General features: G+C 32.7%; 1 protein-coding gene across 4 annotated transcripts in view; it reads right to left on the bottom strand.

Moving 5' to 3' along the window:
- Positions 1 to 21,675, bottom strand: part of LOC140040729 (WD repeat, SAM and U-box domain-containing protein 1-like) — a 183,710-nt gene that overhangs the window by 142,248 nt on the left and 19,787 nt on the right. For all 4 annotated transcript variants that reach the window (XM_072086879.1, XM_072086881.1, XM_072086878.1 and 1 more), the window contains exon 2: positions 16,187 to 16,591. In XM_072086879.1, the coding sequence (XP_071942980.1) occupies positions 16,187 to 16,578 (392 nt within the window). In that variant the 5' untranslated portion in view covers positions 16,579 to 16,591. The remainder of the gene's footprint in view (positions 1 to 16,186; positions 16,592 to 21,675) is intronic.

Consider the following 21,675-nt stretch of genomic DNA (forward strand, 5'->3'; position numbering starts at 1 on the left):
TTGTTTACATTTTTAGACATGATGACGTCATAAAAATTAAAATATTTTAACTCCTGCGAAAGATAGTTGATTGACGTAGACAATATTGAAATCTCGGAGGAAATGGAATACGTATAAGCGAGATGCGCTCTGTTGAATGTGATGAGCAATAACGAAAGAGACAAAAATCTTATATTTTATATTCGAGTGGCCATCCGATGACGTCACAATGTCCGGTTAGCCATATCGATGCATGATTTGATATCTACAACTCATCTACTTCCAGAATCTGAAATTTTCAAAATTTTTACCACGGAGTTTAGAATCTATGACTTTTTAAAAAAAGGCATAATTTTCACGAATTTTTGAACTTTTTCATCAAAAACGCGCGCAAATTGTTCAATTCTACGTGCTCGTATGACGTGATTTTAAGTCGAAATTGATTGAAAATTGGTAAATTTACTATAAAAGGCTGAAAAAACAAAAATCAAGCAAAAATAGATGTTTTTTGCGCTACGTGCGCACGCACGCGTAAAAAAAAAGCGCACCCGTGGGAATTTTTGAAATGCTCAAAATGACATGAAACGCGTAGAAAGTTGATTAGAAGTTGATTTTTCGGTTATTGAAATTTTAAACGCGCGTGCGCGCGTAACTTTCTGTGAAACATGCCATTTTTAATCCATAGAAAGTTTGCCCTTGATCTAACTTAAATTTTCACCAAGTGTTATTACAAAGTGACTTTTATTTTTTATCCTATGATCAAACATTGAAATTCATAAAATCGCGCGTAAGTCACGTTGCGCAACTCTGACGTCATTCAAAATATGGAGGTGCACAACTTCAGGTAAATGTCTATATGATGACCAAGTTATACAATCTTATGTTGACAAGGATGAGAGATATGCATGCAACAAAATTCCGGGAAAGAAAGAAGAATAAAGAAGATGAAAAAAAAAAAAAGATATTTACAATAACAAGGGTTATCCGCAACTTCAAAAGTTGCGGATAACCAAAAAGATGATGAAACAGGACAGTTACAAGGAGTTATCCGCTGAATGCGGATAACTAAAAAACTAGATTTGAACTCGTCACTTTGACGAGTTCGGGTTATCCGCGCAAACGCAACATGCACATACTTTAAACTATATGAACCTCGACAATTATTATGCCATCCTATGACATGAAATAAATGTGTCTACATTGCTGAATTGTACCTATTTTGTAGCATACATCATATTACAGTATTTACAGAATACACTGTATAATTATGTTATATACAGTGTAGCATAGATGAAATTACGAGACCCATCTTTTAAATCGAATTATTAACACGATGACGTTATCAAATTGACATATAAAAATAACAATTTTAGAAGATAATTATCTAATTAATTACATTAATACAAATTTGAAAAATTTTGGGCACGTAAAAGTGAGATGCGCTCTCGTTTAAACGCAATGAACTTTTACGCAAGAGATGAAAATACGACTTTTTTTATTCAACTGGCTATATGATGACGTCACAACATCTGATTTGAAAAATGTTCAAATGAATTCGTATCTACAATCCAATAGCTTCCAGAAAACGTTTTAATTATGATTATCACTTTTTATTCTGACAAGCTATAACAGATTGAAATTTACTGTAAAGATGAAAATAGGTGACCCACGCTATTTACATTTTTTGACACGATGACGTCATAAAAATTAAAATATTTTTAACTCATGCGAAAGATAGTTGATTGACCTAGACAGTATTAAAATATCGGAGGAAATGGAATACGTATAAGCGAGATGCGCTCTATTTAATGTGATGAGCAATTACGAAAGAGTAAAAAATCCTATATTTTACATTCGTGTGGCCATACGATGACGTCATAACATCTGAGAAGTAAAAATTCTGCATAAGTTCATATCTACAATTTATCTTCTTGCATAATAAGTTAAAAAAATTGGGGGTCACCTTCGATCATGAAGAGCTATAATAGATTCAAAATAGGCATTATTTTGACAAATTTTCTAAATTTTTCAACAGAAACGCGCGCAAATGGTCTAAATCAACGTGCTCGTATGACGTAATTTTAAGTCGAAATTGTTTAAAAGTTGGTAAAATTACTAGAAAAAGGCTGAAAAAACATAAACCACGCCAAAAAATCTGTTTTTTAACGCTACGTGCGCACCGCGCGCGTAAAATATTTTGCGCGAGCGGTAATTTTTGACATGCTCGAAATGTCATGATCACCGTAGAAAGTTGATTAGAAATTATTTTTGCGCATTTTGAAATTTTAAATGCGCGTACGCGCGTAACTTCTTGTAAAACATGCCATTTTTAATCCATAGAAAGTTTGCCTTTGATATGACTTAAATATTCACCAAATGTCAATACAAAATGACTTTTGGTTTATAATCTATGATCAATCATTGAAATTCATAAAATCGCGCGTCACTTACGCTGCGCGACTCTAACGTCATTAAAAATATGGAGGTGCACAACTTCACGTAAATGTCCATATGTTGACTAAGTTATGAAATGTTATGTTTACAAGAATGACAGATATGCGTGACACAAAATTCTGGGAAAGAAAGAAGAACTAGACATGTAACTCGTCACTTTGACGAGTTAGTTATCCGCTCGACAAACGCCACGTGCACGTCATACGTTAGAATATTGCACACAGAGAAATATTAAGGCATTATGACCTGAACTGAAGAATATGATATGTTGTTATTTCTGAATTCTGTTATTTTGTGTCATATAGTATACACAGTACAATCTGTATACATATCACAAACAGTGTAAAATAGGTGAAATTACGGGACCCGTATTTTATTGTAATTTTTACTATCTTGACGGTTTCAAAATGAAATGCAAAAGTAGAAATTTCAGAATGAAATTATCTCAGCAACAACATATTAACGTGTAGAAGAAATTTGAATACGTGAAATATTGATGCGCGCTCTTTTAAATGTAATGAAATATAACGCAAAAGATGAAAATACGACTTTTTGTATTTAACTGGCCATATGATGACGTCACAACATTCGATTGGCACAATTTTCACATGATTTTGTATCTACAATACAATAGCTTCCTGAAAACGTTTTAATCCTGATTATCACATTTTATTCTTACGAGCTATAACAGATTAAAATTTACTGTAAAGATGAAATTAATGACCAACGTAATTTAAATTTTTAGGCATGATGACGATAAAAAAATTAAAAAATGTTTAATTCATGCAAAAGATAGTTGATTGACCTAGAATATATTAAAATCGGGGTGAAAATCGACTACGAATAAGTGGAGATGCGCTCTATTAAATGTGATGAGCTATGACGAAAGAGACAAAAATCCTATATTTTATATTCGCGTGGCCATACGATGACGTCACAATGTCCGGTTAGCCATATTAATGCATGATTCGATATCTACATCTCATCAACTTCCAGAATATGTAATTAAAAAAAAGTTCTCCATGTAGTTTAGAATCTATGACTGTTTAAAAATAGGCATAATTTTGACGAATTTTTGAACTTTTTCACCAGAAACGCGTGCAAATTATTTAATTCGACGTGCTCGTATGACGTAATTTTAAGTCGAAATTGTTTAAAGGTTGGTAACATTACTATAAAAGGCTGAAAAAACATGAATCACGCGAAAAAAATATGTTTTTAACTCTAAGTGTGCACCGCGTGCGTAAAAAGTTTCGCGCGCGTGGGAATTTTTGACATGCTCAAAATGACATGAAACGCACAGAAAGTTGATTAGAAGTTGATTTTTCGCACTCTAAAATTTTAAACGCGCGTGCGTGCGTAACTTTTTGTGAAACATGCTATTTTTAATCCATAGGAAGTTTGCGCTTGATGTGACTTAAATTTTCACAAAGTGTCAAAACAAAATTATGTTTCGTTTTTAGTCTATGATCAATCATTGAAATTCATAAAATCGCGCGTAAGTCACGTTGCGCAAGTCTGACGTCATTCAAAAATAGGAGGTGCACAAGTTCAAATAAATGTCGATATGTTGACAAAGTTACGATATGTTCTGTTTACACGTTTTAGAGAAACGCGACGCACAAAAATGACAGAAGGAAAGAAGTACTAGACATGAAACTCGTCACTTTGACGAGTTAGTTATCCGCTCGACAAACGCCACATGCACGTCATACGTTACAATATTGCGCACAGAAAAATATTAAGGCATTATGACCTGAACTGAAGAATATGATATGTTGTTATTTCTGAATTCTGTTATTTTGTGTCATATAGTATACACAGTACAATCTGTATACATATCACAAACAGTGTAAAATAGGTGAAATTACGGGACCCGTATTTTATTGTAATTTTTAACATCTTGACGGTTTCAAAATGAAATGCAAAAGTAGAAATTTCAGAATGAAATTATCTCAGCAACAACATATTAACGTGTAGAAGAAATTTGAATACGTGAAATATTGATGCGCGCTCTTTTAAATGTAATGAAATATAATGCAAAAGATGAAAATACGACTTTTTTTATTTAACTGGCCATATGATGACGTCACAACATTCAATTGGCACAATTTACACATAATTTTGTATCTACAATACAATAGCTTCCTGAAAACGTTTTAATCGTGATTATCACATTTTATTCTTACGAGGTATAACAGATTAAAATTTACTGTAAAGATGAAATTAATGACCAACGTAATTTAAATTTTTAGGCATGATGACGTTAAAAAAATTAAAAAAATTTTAATTCATGCAAAAGATAGTTGATTGACCTAGAATATATGAAAATCGGGGTGAAAATAGACAACGAATAAGTGGAGATGCGCTCTATTAAATGTGATGAGCTATGACGAAAGAGACAAAAATCCTATATTTTATATTCGCGTGGCCATACGATGACGTCACAATGTCCGGTTACCCATATTAATGCATGATCCGATATCTAAAACTCATCAACTTCCAGAATATGTAATTAAAAAAAAGTTCTCCATGTAGTTTAGAATCTATGACTGTTTAAAAATAGGCATAATTTTGACAAATTTTTGAACTTTTTCACCAAAAACGCGTGCAAATTATGTAATTCGACGTGCTCGTATGACGTAATTTTAAGTCGAAATTGTTTAAAAGTTGGTAACATTACTAGAAAAGGCTGAAAAAACATAAATCACACGAAAAAAATATGTTTTTAACGCTACGTGGGAATTTTTGACATGCTCAAAATGACATGAAACGCATAGAAAGTTGATTAGAAGTTGATTTTTCGCATCCTAAAATTTTAAACGCACGTACGCGCGTAACTTTTTGTGAAACATGCTATTTTTAATCCATAGAAAGTTTGCGCTTGATATGACTTAAATTTTCACAAAGTGTCAAAACAAAATTATGTTTGGTTTTTAGTCTATGATCAATCATTGAAATTCATAAAATCGCGCGTACGTCACGTTGCGCAACTCTGACGTCATTCAAAAATAGGAGGTGCACAAGTTCACGTAAATGTCGATGTGTTGACAAAGTTACGATATGTTCTGTTTACACGTTTTAGAGAAACGCGACGCACAAAAATGACAGAAAGAAAGAAGTATAATACAGAAAAAAAAAAAAAATTTGATGAAACAGGACGATTACAAGGAGTTATCCGCTACTAAGCGGATAACTAATAACAAAGAAGATAAAAAAAGAAACGTGACAATAACAAAGGTTATCCGCAACTTAAAAAGTTGCGGATAACCAAAAAAAAAAAAGATGATTTCATACAGTTACAAGGAGTTATCCGCTACTAAGCGGATAACTAATAACATAGAAAAAGAATCTGGACAATAACAAGGAGTTATCCGCTCAATGCGGATAACTATAAAGAAAAACTAGATTTGAACTCGTCACTTTGACGAGTTCGGGTTATCCGCGCAAACGCAACATGCACATACTTTAAACTATATGAACTTCGACAATTGTTATGCCATCCTATGACATGAATTAAGTATGTGTACAGTGTTAAATTGTACCTATTTTGTAGCATACAGCATATTACAGTATTTACAGAATACATTGTATGTTATATACAGTGTAGCATAGACGAAATTACGAGACCCATCTTTTAAATCCAATTATTAACACGATGACGTCATCAAATTGACATATAAAGATATTTTATATTAAGATAATTATCTAAATAATTACATTAATACAAATTTGAGGAATTTTGGGCACGTAAAAGAGAGATGCGCTCTCGTTTAAACGCAAGGAACTTTTACGCAAGAGATGAAAATATGACCTTTTGAATTCAACTGCCCATATAATGACGTCACAACATATGATTGGCAAAATATTCACATGAATTTGTATCTACAATCCAATAGCTTTCAGAAAACGTTTTAATCATGATTATCACTTTTTATTCTGACGAGCTATAACAGATTGAAACTTACTGTAAAGATGAAAAAAGGTGAACCGCGTTATTTACATTTTTAGACATGATGACGTCATAAAAATTAAGATATTTTTAACTCATGCGAAAGATAGTTGATTGACCTAGACAGTATTAAAATATAATATGAGGAAATGGAATACGTATAAGCGATATGCACTCTATTTAATGTAATGAGCAATAGCGAAACAGTCAAAAATCCAATATTTTACATTCGTGTGGCCATACGATGACGTCATAACATCCGAGGGGTAAAGATTCTGCATGAATTCATATCTACAACATATCTGCTTACATATTAAATTAAAAAAATTGAGGGTAACGGTTGATCCTGAGGAGCTATAATAGATTCAAAGTAGGCATAATTTTGACAACTTTTTTGGCACTTTTGCAACTAAAACGCACGCAAATTGTCTAAATCAACGTGTTCGTATGACGTCATTTTATTTTGAAATGATGTCAATCTTTTTTAAAATGACTAGGAAAGGCTGGAAAATTACAATTCAAGAGAAAAAAACATGATTTTCGTACTCCGTGCGCACCATACGCGTAATTTTTTTTGCGCGCGCGAGAATTTTTGACATGCTCAAAATGTCATGATCAGCGTAGAAAGTTGATTAGAAATTAATTTTGCGCATTTTGAAACTTTAAATGCGCTTGCGCGCGTAATTTCTTGTAAAACATGCCATTTTTAATCCATAGAAAATTGACCCATGATATGAATTATAATTTTATTAAGTTTCATGAAACAATATTTGTTGGTTCTAAAGTTATGATCAGTTATATAGAAATTCATAAAATCGCGCGTACAGTATCTTACGCAACGCGACTTTGACATCGTCAAAAAGCTTGGCTGCACATCTACACTTCAATTTCAATCTTTTTACCAAGTTATACAAAGTTATGTTGACAAGAAATAGGGGATATGCTGTGGACAAAAATCTGGGAAAGAAAGAAGAATAACAAAGAAGAAGAAAAAAAAAGATATTTACAATCACATAGGTTATCCGCAACTAAAAAAAGATGATTTCATACAATTACAAGGAGTTATCCGCCTAGTGCGGATAACTAATAATACAGAAACTAGACATGTAACTCGTCACTTTGACGAGTTAGTTATCCGCACGACAAAGGCCACGTGCACGTCATACGTTAGAATATTGCACACAGAAAAAGATTATGGCAATATGACCTGAATTGCACACAGAAAAAGATTATGACCTGAACTGAAGAATATGGTATGTTGTTAGTGCTGAATTCTGTCAATTTTGTGTCATATAGTATATACAGTATAAACAGTATAATCTGTATACATATTACATACAGTGTAGAATAGGTGAAATTACGGGACCCGCCCTTTATTCAAATTTTTAAAAAGCCGACTGTATCAAAATGAAACACTAAGATAACAATTTCGGAAGGAAATTATCTCAGCAACAACATATTAACGTGTTGAAAAAATTTGAATACGTGAAATATTGATGCGCGCTCTTTTAAATGTGTTGAACTATGACGCGAAAGATGAAAATACGTCTTTTTTTATTCAACTGGCCATATGATGACATCACAGCATCTGATTGGAAAAATGTTTACATGAACTCGTATCTACAATCCAATAGCTTCCAGAAACCGTTTTAATCGTGATTATCACATTTTATTTTTACGAGCTATAAGAGATTGAAATTTACTGTAAAGATGAAATTATTCACCCACGTAATTTAAATTTTTTAGCATGATGACGTCAGAAAAATTAAAATATTTTTAACTCATGCGAAAGATAGTTGATTGACCTAGACAATATCAAAATCGGGGTGAAAATGGAAAACATATAAGTGGAGATGTGCTCTATTAAATGTGATGTGCTATGACGAAAGATACAGAAATCCTAAATTTTATATTCGAGGGGCCATACGATGACGTCACAATGTCCGGTTAACCACATTAATGTTTGATCCGATATCTACAACTCATCAACTTCCACAATATGTCATCCACAAAAAGTTGACCGTGTAGTTTAGAAATTACGACTGTTTAAAAAAAGGCATAATTTTGACGAATTTTTTAACTTTTTCATCAAAAACGCGCGCAAATTGTCCAATTCGACGTGCTCGTATGACATAACTTTAAGTCGAAATTGTTTAAAAGTTGGTAAAATTACTAGAAAAAGGCTGGAAAAACACAAATCACGGGAAAAAAATATGTTTTTAATGCTACGTGCGCACCGCACACGTAAAAATTTGCGCACGCGTGGGAATTTTTGACATGCTTAAAATGTCATGAAACGCGTAAAAATATGATTAGAAATTAATTTTGCGCATTTTCAAATTTTAAATGTGCGTGCGCGCGTAACTTTGTGTAAAACACGCAATTTTTTTTCAACAGAAAGTTAGTGTATGATATAAATTAAACTTTTGCAAAGTTTCACTTTAAAACGTTATTCGGTTTTTTACCTATGTTTAAAACGCTAAATTCATAAAATCGCGCGTAAGTCACGTTACGCAATTGTAAAAATGCTGAAAAGCTTCGCTGCACAACTTCATATGAGTGACGATATGTTGAGAAAGTTACGAAATGTTATGTTTGGAAGTTTTACAGATACGCGTGACACAAAAAATTACAGAAAGAAAGGAGGAAAGGAAAGTGATTTCGTACAATCACTAGGAGTTATCCTGCAACTTCGTTGCGGATAACTAAAAAAAAAAGATGATGAAACAGGATAGTTACAAGGAGTTATCCGCCATGAGCGGATAACTAATAAAAAGTTGATGTTGATGATTTCGTACAATCACAAGAGGTTATCCTGCAACTTCGTTGCGGATAACCAAAAATAAAAAGTTGATGTTGATGATTTCGTACAATCACAAGAAATTATCAGCAACTTCGTTGCGGATAACCAAAAATAAAAAGTTGATGTTGATGATGATTTCGTACAATCACAAGAGGTTATCAGCAACTTTGTTGCGGATAACCAATAAAGATTTCATTAGTTGATCATCATTAGGTGATCATTTAGAATAAAATGATCACCTATTGTTATTGTATGAAATCTTTATTCTTCTTCTTCTTCTTCTTCTTTCTGTAAACTATTTTGTGTAACAAATATCTCAAAAAGTTAAATGTCAATGATCACAAAAATTTCACAATATCTTTCAAATACCGTAACTTAATCCTAATAAGCTTTTCAGCGTGATCACTCAACCGTGATGTCATTAATACGCGATTTTGTGAAATCACACTATCAATCATATCTCCTCTTTATCACATATCAATGAAATTAACTACACATAAACTTCAGGTCAAGAGTAAAAATATTAGCAAATAAAAACTTACACGTTTCAAGGTCATGCACGTGAAATCGGGCGCTAAAAATTTAATAAGCTCAAAATTAATTTTTGATCAATTTAGAGCATGAATTAGGCCATTTGCATGTTTAAAAAATTACTGCGCAAAAACACGTTTTTGCGCACGCGATTCTTAGAAAGCGTAAAAAATAAAATGTGATGTATAAATCACAATCCTTAGTACTTTCACCGATTTTGAGTCCGTTCCAACTTAAAATAACGCTATACGAGCACGTTAAAAACGACAAAATGTGCAAATTAATTGCATCAAAGTGCTGAAAATGGTGAAAAATAAGGCATTTTTAAAATGAAAATAATTCTTCAGAATGCACGATGACCCCCATTTTTTTTAACTTATTCTGGAAGCCAATAAGTTGTAGATACAAATGTATATACACATTAGACGTACAAAATGGTATGATGTCATCAAATGGCCATTTGAATTTAAAAATTAGTAATTTTTTTCTTTTTGTGTGGGTTATCACATTCAATAATAATAATAAATAATAAATAACATTTATAAAGCGCAAGAGACAAAGGTTTCAAAGCGCTGTGTTTTCCAAGATCTGTGCAAGTAGTAGCGTGTGATTATGCTTCTCTGAAGAGATGAGTTTTGAGTTTAGTTTTAAATGTGATTACAGATTTTTATGAGCGTATTTCGAGGGGTAGAGTGTTCCAGAGTTTTGGGGCTGCGACAGCGAAAGCATGATCATCGTAAAACGAGTTCTGGAAAGGGGTCCAGGTTTAAGAAGAAGTCTGCTGGTTGAACGAAGCGTAGAGTTTGTTGACGGAGTAATGATGTCACATATGTAGGCTGGAGCACATCCGTTGATGGCCTTATATGTCAGCAACAGGATTTTAAAACGAATGCGCTGATCTACAGGCAACCAGTGTAAGTCACGTAAAACGGGAGAAATATGTTCATGTCGTTTAGTGCCAGTGATAATAGAACGCATCTCTTTTATTTTGTGCCCGATTTTCGCTCAATTTTCAGTATGTGATTGCTCAATTAATTGACTTTCTCGTGACTTGCCACTACTTTTATTTTTATGACGTCATCACACGTAAAAACTTGAATAACATAGGTCGTGTAATTTCACCTTCGCTGTAAATTTGAATATCTTACAGCTCTTCAGAATTGAAGGTTACCTTGATGATTATAATTTATTATGAAAGCTGATAAAATGTAGATATGAATTCATATAAAAATCAAGCCTATTGGATGTTGTGACGTTAACCTATGGCCAGTTGAAGTTAAAAAGTAGTTTTTTCATCTTTTTTGTCAAAGTTGTACAAATTTCAAAGAGCGCGTACAGTGCTTCTACGTGCCAAATTTTCTTCCAATTGTTATATTTTATTGCTCAATTCATTATCTTTCGATATTGTTATCCAAAAGGTTTTTTTGATAATGTCATCAGTGCCAAAAACTTAGAACATGATGTGTGTCCGTAATTTCACCAATGCAACACTGTATAAGATATACAGTATACTGTACATAATGTATATGGCATATAATAGGCACAACTCAGCACTATAGGCGTATAATAGGATGGCATACATCAACATTTTCCGATTGTATGTTAACGTACGTGCATGTTTAAAAAATATTAATGTCAATAAAATGATAAAATTAAAATTAAATTCTAGTTATTTTTATTACGTATTCTGGAATTTGATGAGTTGTTGATATCGGATTATACATTACCGGTAATATGGCTAACCGGACATTGTGACGTCATCGTATGGGCATGCGAATATAAAATAAGAGATTTTTGTCTGTTTCGTTATTGCTCATCTCGCTTATTCGTATTCCATTTTCTCCGAGATTTTAATATTGTCTAAGTCAATCAACTATCTTTCGCATGAGTTAAAAATATTTTAATTTTTCTGACTTCATCATGCCTAAAAATTTAATTTACGTGGGTCAATAATTTCATCTTTACAGTAAATTTCAATCTGTTTAATAGCTCGTAAGTAATAAAATGTGATAATCACGATTAAAACGGTTTCTGGAAGCTATTGGATTGTAGATACGAAATCATTTGAAAATTTTGCCAATCGGATATTGTGACATCATCATATGCCCAGTTAAATAAAAATAGTCGTATTTTCATCTTTTGCGTCATAGTTCATTACTTTTAAAAGAGCGCGAATCAATAGTTCACGTATTCAAATTTCTTCTACTCGTTAATATGTTGTTGCTGAGATATTTTCCTTCCGATATTGCTACCTTCGGGTTTCATTTTTAAACCGTCAACATGTTAAAAATTGGGGGTCCGGTAATTTCACCTATTTTACACTGTATGTGATACAGATACTGTGTATACTATATGACACAAAATAACAGAATTCAGCAATAACAACTATCATATTCTTTGATTCAGGTCATAATGCCATAATCTTTTTCTGTGTGCAATATTCCAACGTATGACGTGCACGTGGCGTTTGTCGAGCGGATAACTAAATTGTCAAAGTGACGAGTTTCATGTCTAGTTCTTCTTTCTTTCCCAAAATTTTGTTGCACGCATATCTCTCATCCTTGTCAACATAAGATTGTATAACTTGGTCATCATGTAGACATTTACCTGAAGTTGTGCACCTCCATATTTTGAATGACGTCAGAGTTGCGCAACGTGACTTACGCGCGATTTTATGAATTTCAATGATTGATCATAGGATAAAAAATAAGTCATTTTGAATTGACACTTAGTGAAAATTTAAGTTATTTCAAGGGCAAACTTTCTATGGATTAAAAATTGCATGTTTTACAAGAAGTTACGTGCACACGCGCATTTAAAGTTTCAAAATGCGCAAAATTAATTTCTAATCAACTTTCTACGCTGATCATGACATTTTGAGCATGTCAAAAATTCCTGCGTGAGCGAAAAAATTTACGCGCTTGGTGCGCAACGGAGTACGTAAAGCATTATTTTTTCTCTTGAATTGTAATTTTCCAGCCTTTCCTAGTCATTTTAAAAAAGATTGACATCATTTCAAATTAAAATGACGTCATACAAACACGTTGATTTATACAATTTGCATGCGTTTTAGTTGAAAAAGTTACACAATATTGTCAAAATTATGGCTATTTTGAATCTATTATAGCTCCTCAGGATCATCCATGACCCCCAATTTTTTTAATTTAATATGTAAGCAGATATGTTCTAGATATGAATTCATGCAGAATCTTTACCCCTCGGATGTTATGATGTCATCATATGGCCACACAAATGTAAAATATAGGATTTTTTTATTTTTTTAGTAGCACCTTTTCATCGACAACAACCCGCCTTCCCTCAAACCCCAAACCCCATCCGCGCAGATCCGTTTTTAGTTTAGTTGGGGCGGGGGGGGGGGTGTATAAAAATAAAAGCCTTAAGACTTAAAAATCCCACCCCCCCCCCCCCCAAGCGCGGGGGGATTTTTAAGTAATTATAGGTTGTTTCAATCGATTTCTGAGCACATAAATTGGGTTATGCACATTTTAGGCACTGGTCCTGATGCGGCACTTATATTCACGCAAGATTTATTCTTTTTACGGTACAGAAAGAAATTACTACTCACGCAGAGAAAGTTTCGGCGGCCTACATGATTCAATCCGGCCATTCAATCCTACCTTGGTTTAGCCATGGTTTAGCGAATTATAAAAACAACACCTTGGTTAGGACGCAAACAAAATATATGCAAAATAAATATATATTCCATGTTAAGATTTAACATGATAGGCCTTTGTAAATTATTATTACGATAAAAGGCCCGACCAGAATTTGGAGGGGAAAAACGTGCGAATCGTGTGAACAGTTTAGAGCTGTATTACGTTTCATGTGACGCAAAATTCAGGTACAAGTACTCTGTTTTGTAGCCACGTGGAAAAACAGAGTATCGCGTTTCATGACATGTGACCAAAAAACTAGGTCTGTATTAATTACGGTCTTCTGTCGGCAGTCTTTTTGAGCGACCGACTGAACGTTCTGATACTATATTTAGAATGAATTGTTTACGATCTTTTTGTTTGCATGTTTTTGGATCGACGACTGGACGTTCGCTATATTATTTTTATTAGTTGGCATAGTTCATTGTGTTGGATCGTGTCTCGTATACGTTTACATTGTAGGAAATTTATATTCACCGTTGTTGAGAGTAAAAAAACACACACAAATGAAACATTTACGAATAAAAAATATTATATTATATATTTCTTAGTAATGTACAAATTGGTCCTCCTCCGCACTATAGAACATCGTGAGGTTGTTTATTGAGGTTACTAACGAAGCCAAACAATGTAACCTACAAAGCCAACAACGTAGCCTGTTTTATCTACGAAGCTACTTCGTAGGAAAAGCTGCGGTATTTTCTCTGATATATAATTTTCGATAATCAGAATCTGGAATAAAGTATTAAATCTACTGATAAACAATACTGCTGTTTAATCTATATAATGAATAGATATTATTATATATATCATTAATTACATTATTTAGTAATCATGATATAACCATTATACTGCCTAAAAAATGCTGATGGCTGCGCGGCGACAATCCTTAGTATCTGCCGCGCCCGCCCTGGCTAACTTCTGTGTACGGCGGTACAATTGTTTTTTTATATTCCTTCTTTAAAACGGAGGTGATTTTCCACGAGGTTTGTGTCGTCCGCGCGTCACACTGTGCTGTGTATTTGGTGTCCTTTTGTGTGATTGGGTAAGGCAGCATACAATAAATGGACGAACTTCCAATCACAACGAGTGTAAAATGTTTAGGGGCTTTGTACGCTTGAATGAACCTGACTCCTTTGCGGCGGCGGCGGTGACTAGTGGAAACTCCTGAGCCTTCCGTAGAGTAGAGAGAGATTAAATTACAACACAGTTAAATAGGGAAAACACACCTGACTTCAATTTGAAACAACTTGCACAAGCAGACGATCTTGTCGCGCTATGCGTGACCTATTCTGTTGCTTTAGTCGCAAACAGAAAAATTAGGTCGCAAATGCGACCAAATACCCCTTAATTTGCAGCCCTGGTGACACGAAAAAACATCGCTGATGGCAAGTACTGTAATGCTACATCGCTGTCATTTATTATAGGCTGGCGAAGACTGCGGCGAAGTCGTTGTGGTTTACATATAATAATAATAGATTGTCTTATAAATATTATTGATTACATCTTTTACATTACATTTCATACATTTCTAGCCCTCTTTGATGATTTTTTGTTATTAGATGATTTTGCTGGTCGACTTATATTCAGGTAATACCAAAATATTCTAGGGCAAAGTTGGGGGTCGACTTATACTTGGGGTCGACCTATACTCCGGAAAATACGGTATTCTACACTGTATGCAATATGTATAAATAATATACTGTTTATACTGTATATACTATACGACTCAAAATTGACAGAATTCAGAACTAACAGCATGATATTCTTCAGTTCAGGTCATAATGTCATAATCTTTTTCCGTGTGCAAAATTCCAACGTATGACGTGCGCGTGGAGTTTGTCGTGCGGATAACTAACTCGTCAAAGTGACGAGTTCAAATCTAGTTTTTAGTTTAGTTTTAGTTTAGGACTAATTATTGATAATAAATTGTTTAAATTAATTTAAAGTAGGCCTATGTTTACAAGACATTGAACAACAAAAGTTCATTGAAGACGCATATAGATCATACTGAAGGTTATGCTATTTTAAAAAGTTATAAAATTGAAAATAATTTAATTTAATTTGAATAAGGCATGTCGGAGTGAGGGAGGTGTGCCAAGGTAGAAAGGAATGGAACGGTAAGAAGAGGCTCTGAAATGACCAGGTATTTGGTCAGTGTTTGATTTTTTGGTATGTGATACATACTATACTATACTACATACTACAAATAAAGTATGGATGAAGGGGTCACTTTAAGAGGGTCTGACATGACCTCTCCGATCTCATATTTTACCATTTTTTTATTTTTTTCTTATTTACTCGCATACAACTTGTATGTATATATACAACAAAATTCAGTTCATGGGTGAGATGGGGTGAAATTAACATGTTGGGAGGGAGTGACTATAGGGAGGGGGGAGGGGGCCTGACATGACTTTTCCGACCTGATATTTTGTCAGTTTTTGTTTTTTTGTTATGTCCTCACATACTTCTATGTTTGTACAAATTTTGGTCCATGGGTGAGATGGGGGTGATATAAACCGTTTTTGGGGGGTTTTCGAGGGGTCTGGAGACTAGACCCGACCCCAAGGGTCAGGCTGACAAACTTTTTTTAATGTTTTTGGTTTATGTCTACAGTAAAATTTTTATCCCAATTACTGAAATTCTATATTTTAATCTTGTTTAACCTTTTGTACTATAAATCGACTTTAAAGCACAGCAAGGATGGCATTCACTTATTTTTTTGTCGTTTCATGCCCTGACCTCTCTAATATTGATTAAAAACAAAAAGGAAAAAATAAGTTATCTCACTTATATAGCTTGCAGGAGTCCACATCCCAAATACATACACTATTGTCTGCTGCACCCGTTACAAGATACTTTGAGTTTGCAGAGTAGCTACATACTCTAATTATAGCATTACTTTCATGATTAAATATGCGAACACTTTGACCATTTTTGGTATCCCAAATAATTATTTTTCCATCAGTTGAACATGAAGCAATGTGTGTTCCCAATGGACTGAAAACACAGCAATGTACATAATAGGAATGTCCGACTAATGGTGAAAATGGTAACTCCTCAAAGTCCTTTGAAATATCATACAACCGTATGGTCTTGTCCCCAGAACATGTTGCTAGCAATGATCCTGAAAATGCTGTGCAGTTTACATCACTTGAGTGCGTTTGGAGTATTGTTGACATTGTTTTTTTAAGTCTAGAAGTAAAAATTTAATAGAAAATGATTTAAAATGAGATGTCATTTGGTACACTGTAAGTTTAATATTAATTGTATGGCCCACTATAAATACCAGTCATGCATCGTTCACTGATTGATATTTTCTTTTTTGCTACTGCGGCAATACTGATTTGTATAAACGCTTTTGTCAAAAAAAGAAAGTCAATTCATTCAGCAACAAGACAACGTCAGACTATGCATAAGACCACAAAACTAAGCCTATGGCCTAAACGTGTCTATGAGAAAACATTCAATGCAAACTACAAACTACAGGTAGTGCATTGTTTTCTCTTTTTATCATAATTAACCATAGAGACATGTTTTTAAAGTGAATACTAATATACACTGTATATCAATATCATCTTTATTTATTTATTATTACCATCTTTACTGAGGGTAGCCTATCCAGTTCCTAGTGGAACTGATCATTTAGGGCCCTCGATAAAACATACATACAGTAAAACACATAAAATATTGAATATTCAAATGACATAATATAGGACTAAAAATTTACAATGGTTATAAAATTCATATAGATAGTCCATGGGCCAGACATTTTTCGGTATCAAATTGGTGGCAAATGCTACCATACATTTTTGGAAAGCTTAATATGTCTACTTTTCAGAAATCCATGATAGCAATGCCAATTGTACAGCTTAATAGTTATTTTTGAGGATTATATAACACCGCCTACAGAAAATATGCAACACAAAATTTTAGGGTAGGGGGTAACACTTTTGCTAATACCTCGGGATTTAATGAACAGATTTGCATTTTCTTGGTATCAATATGTAGTGTATAGACTGCTTAAGTGTAATATATTTTTCTAAGTAAATCCAACAATTATTGACGCCATTAGAGGTCAGAAGGTCATTGAACTTTAATAAAAAATGATTTTTTTGTCTAATATTACGGTAACTTATAACTTTCAGTTTTTAACAACAAAAATACAATAGATGTTATGCAAACTAATGTTTTCATGAACATATAGACCCAATAAACAAGAAAATTGAAAGATTAACAAAATATGAATATGCTGTGTATTATGAAGAAATTTGTTGTTTTTAGTAATATGTAATCGTTTACAATTATTATGGGGTAGGGGGTAACATTTTTGCGAATAACTTACAATTTAGTTAACAGATTTGCATTTTCTTGCTATCAATATGTAGTGTATAGATTGCCTAATTGTAATATACTTTTTAAAAATGAATCCCGCATTTGTTGACATCTTTAGACGTCAAAAGGTCACTGACCTTTAATAAAAAATGCAATTTCTTCTAAATTAGCTTATATATTTCAATTTTAAACACAAAAATACAGGAAATCTTATGCAAACTAATGTTTTCTTAAACCTATAGACACAATAAATAAGAAAATTTAATTTAACATTTTTTCAAAATTGAATATGCTGTGCATTATAAAGAAACTTGTTCGTCATTAGTAATTTGTGACAATTATGGGGTAGGGGTAACGTTTTTGCAAATAACTTAAGATTTAGTGAACAGATTTACATTTTCATGTTATCATTATGTAGTGTATAGATAGATTATTGTAATATACTTTTTAAAAATGAATCCAGCATCTATTGACGTCTTTAGAGGTCAAAGGTCAATGACCTTAAATCAAAAATTCAATTTCTTCTAAATTAACTTATACATTTCAATTTTAAACACAAACTTACAAAAGATCTTATGTTGATGTTTTCCTAAACATATACACACAATGAATAAGAAAATTGAAATTAAACAAACAAATATTCTATGAATTTATGAAGACATTTTGTCCGTTAATAATAATTTGTTATTAACAATTATAGGGTAAGGGGTAACATTTTTTCTAATAACTTTGTATTTAGTGATCACATTTGCATTTTTTTGTATTAATATGTACTGTGTAGGTTGCCTAATTGTTATATTCATGTTGAAAAAATAAAACGTAACATATTGACATCATTGTAGGTCAAAGGATCATTGAACATTACCAAAAATTACAATTTCTTCCAAATTTAACATTAATAAAGTTTCAATTTTAAACACAAAAATACAACAAATCTATTACAAACTGGTGTTTTTTTTTCAAACCTATAAAGACAATGTACAAATACAAATTAAAGTTAAAGATTAAACACAAATAAACATGTATAGGCACTAACAATATGAAGAATTTTGACCGTATTAGTAATTTGTAATCCTTAAAAATTATGGGGTAAGGGGTAACATTTTTCTAATAACTTTGAATTTATTGAACATATTTTGCATTTCTTGGTAACAATAAGTAGGGTACTGTATAAACTGTTTAATTAAAAATTGTTATATCAAAGAATTATGCAACATTTTGATCTCAAATAATATTACCAATAGTGGTTGTGTAGTTTTATTTAAAGCCTCTAGACAAAATTTTAGTATTTAGTGTTGTTGTGGGGTACAAAATAACATTATGCATGACTTGTTGGAGGGTATACATTATTGAAAAAAAAATTAATGATTTTGTTTTAATATGAGGATAGGAGCTTTATAAAAACATTTATTTCATCGTGAAATTACAGGGTGGATAAACTATTTTATAATTTATCGTGATTAAAAACTAAGTCTCACTTAAGGCTTAAGGAGTGGAGTTGAAAGAGTCGCGAGTTACAAGCCTGACACTAGGTCAGGATTGAACCCCGGACCTTGGGATTGGAAGGCAAGTACGTTAACCACCAAGCTACAGCTCCACTACTTTAGATAGAGTATTTGGTTATTTTTTAAATACATATCCTCCGGCTACTGTTTTTAGGCTATACTGTATAAATTGTTATTATTTTACAGATCGTACTTTAAATCAATTAATCGACTTATATAGTAATTTTAAAAATGACACTAGGGCCTACCAATTAAATTTGTATTTAAAAGATATTCTTTTTCTATAAATGTTCATCTGACATTTTCCTGTATCTTGGTTTACAAAAATGAACTCCGTAACAATATGTAAATGTTTCAGATCTGCATATCAGCTGCAGTTTAGTAATTCACACTTTCTAGAAAAATTAATTCTATTATATTACATCGTCAAATTCCAGTAAAGCCTACATCATTTAAAACAACTGTGTACGGTATATATAGAAATCTTTAAAAGACATGATTTTGTTATCGCAAACTGAAGTATGATCTTGTGCAATGTACCTTGACATTTTGGAATGTGATACTTTGCAAGTTTCCCGATTTTGATCAACGTTACCGTTAATATCTTTTAAAATGTTATAAAAAAAAGCTGACGAAAATACTAGAACCAAGTACACTGGTACAGTACGTTATAGTCTTCAGTCTGTATTATCTAGAGATGTGAAGTGCATCCAACAATGAATAGAAACACTATTTGGCTCAGTGGCGTCTGTGAGTAATGAGGAAAATGTAAAGTATGCATGACAGTCTCTTCTGAAGATGTACCAGATATGATTTTTCCTTCCTGTGTAAATTGTATTGACTGGACCTTCTCACCTAACTTTAGGTGATTGTGTCAGAGTTATCCTCCAATATAATTGTTAATTTCCATGTCAATGTCTCTATCGACACAATATTTTGGGTCCTTTCCAGGATCGAGTCCAGAAAATACAAAGAAACTGAAGACCGTAACATGCTGCACCAGTGTTCTTGGTTAAAACATTGGTTAATAGATATTACTGGTAACCTTGATCAAAATGGTAAAAACTTAGAACCACCTTCGACCATGCCAAGATATATGGCACATACTTCAAACTGCGATATGAAAACATTGAGATACCCAGTTCTTTCAAACGTATGTGGAAGATGTGGAATAATAGCTAATATGAAAATCTAAAAAATTGACATATTAATGAGTTTGAATAAACTAACTGTTTTCTTTAAATCAAGATGAAGTAAAATGTAATTGTCCTGTAATATTACAATACCATAACAGTTTTGTTTAGAAAACTATCTCATTTGCATTTGCAAACCAGATGAACAATTATAACCTTAGAATATCTTATCAGTTACAAATAAAAGATATAATTGGTAATCTAAACAATTTCTATGATTACTATAGACAATTGAATGTTTAGAATATGTAAATTACAAAAAACAATTTGTAACACAGAAGCTGGACGTTTATTATTATCAATATGTAATAACAATGAAACATCAAAGATATATTTATTATCCTCATAATGATAAATCAAACTAGAATTTAATTCGTCACTTTGACGAATTATAGGTGATCATTTTTATCATTTTAATGAAATTAACATTTTTTAAACATGCACGTACGTTAACATACGATCGTAAAAAGCTGATGTACGCCATCCTATGACATGATGCATATACACTTATAATGCTGAGTTGTACCTATTATGTGTCATATACAATATGTACAGTATACTGTATATCTCTATACAGTGTAGCATAGGTGAAATTACGGACACACATCATGTTCTAAGTTTTTGGCACTGATGACATTATAAAAAAAAACTTGTGGATAACAATATCGAAAGATAATGAATTGAGCAATAAAATATCACAATTGGAAGAAAATTTGGCACGTAGAAGCGCGGTGCGCGCTCTTTAAAATTTGTATAAATTTGACAAAAGAGATGAAAAAACTACTTTTTAACTTCAAATGGCCATATGATGATGTCACAACATTCGATAGGCTTAACTTTTATATGAATCCATATCTACATTTCACCAGCTCTCATAATAAGTTTTAAACATCAAGGTCAAATTTAATTCAGAAGAGCAGTAAGGTATTCAAATAGACGGTCTATGGTCTATGACAAAAGGGGAAAAACCTCTATTTTAAAAATTCATGTGGCCAAATGATGACGTCATACCATTTTGTACGTCTAATGTGTATATACATTTAGGCGTCATCTACAAATTATTTCAGACCACAGAGACGCGTCTGAAAACTTGCAACCCATCAGACGCGTCTGTCCAATGCTGAACCTCATTAACGATCTATTATGAATATTCATGAGCTACCCAATCGCGGCGAAGACGCGTCTGTGTGATTAAAACCCGTCTTCCCTGTTTAGTAGGTAAAACAATAGAAAACGCGTCTGAGTG

This window comes from Antedon mediterranea, chromosome 2, assembly GCF_964355755.1.
Source record: "Antedon mediterranea chromosome 2, ecAntMedi1.1, whole genome shotgun sequence".
Lineage (NCBI taxonomy): Eukaryota > Metazoa > Echinodermata > Crinoidea > Comatulida > Antedonidae > Antedon > Antedon mediterranea.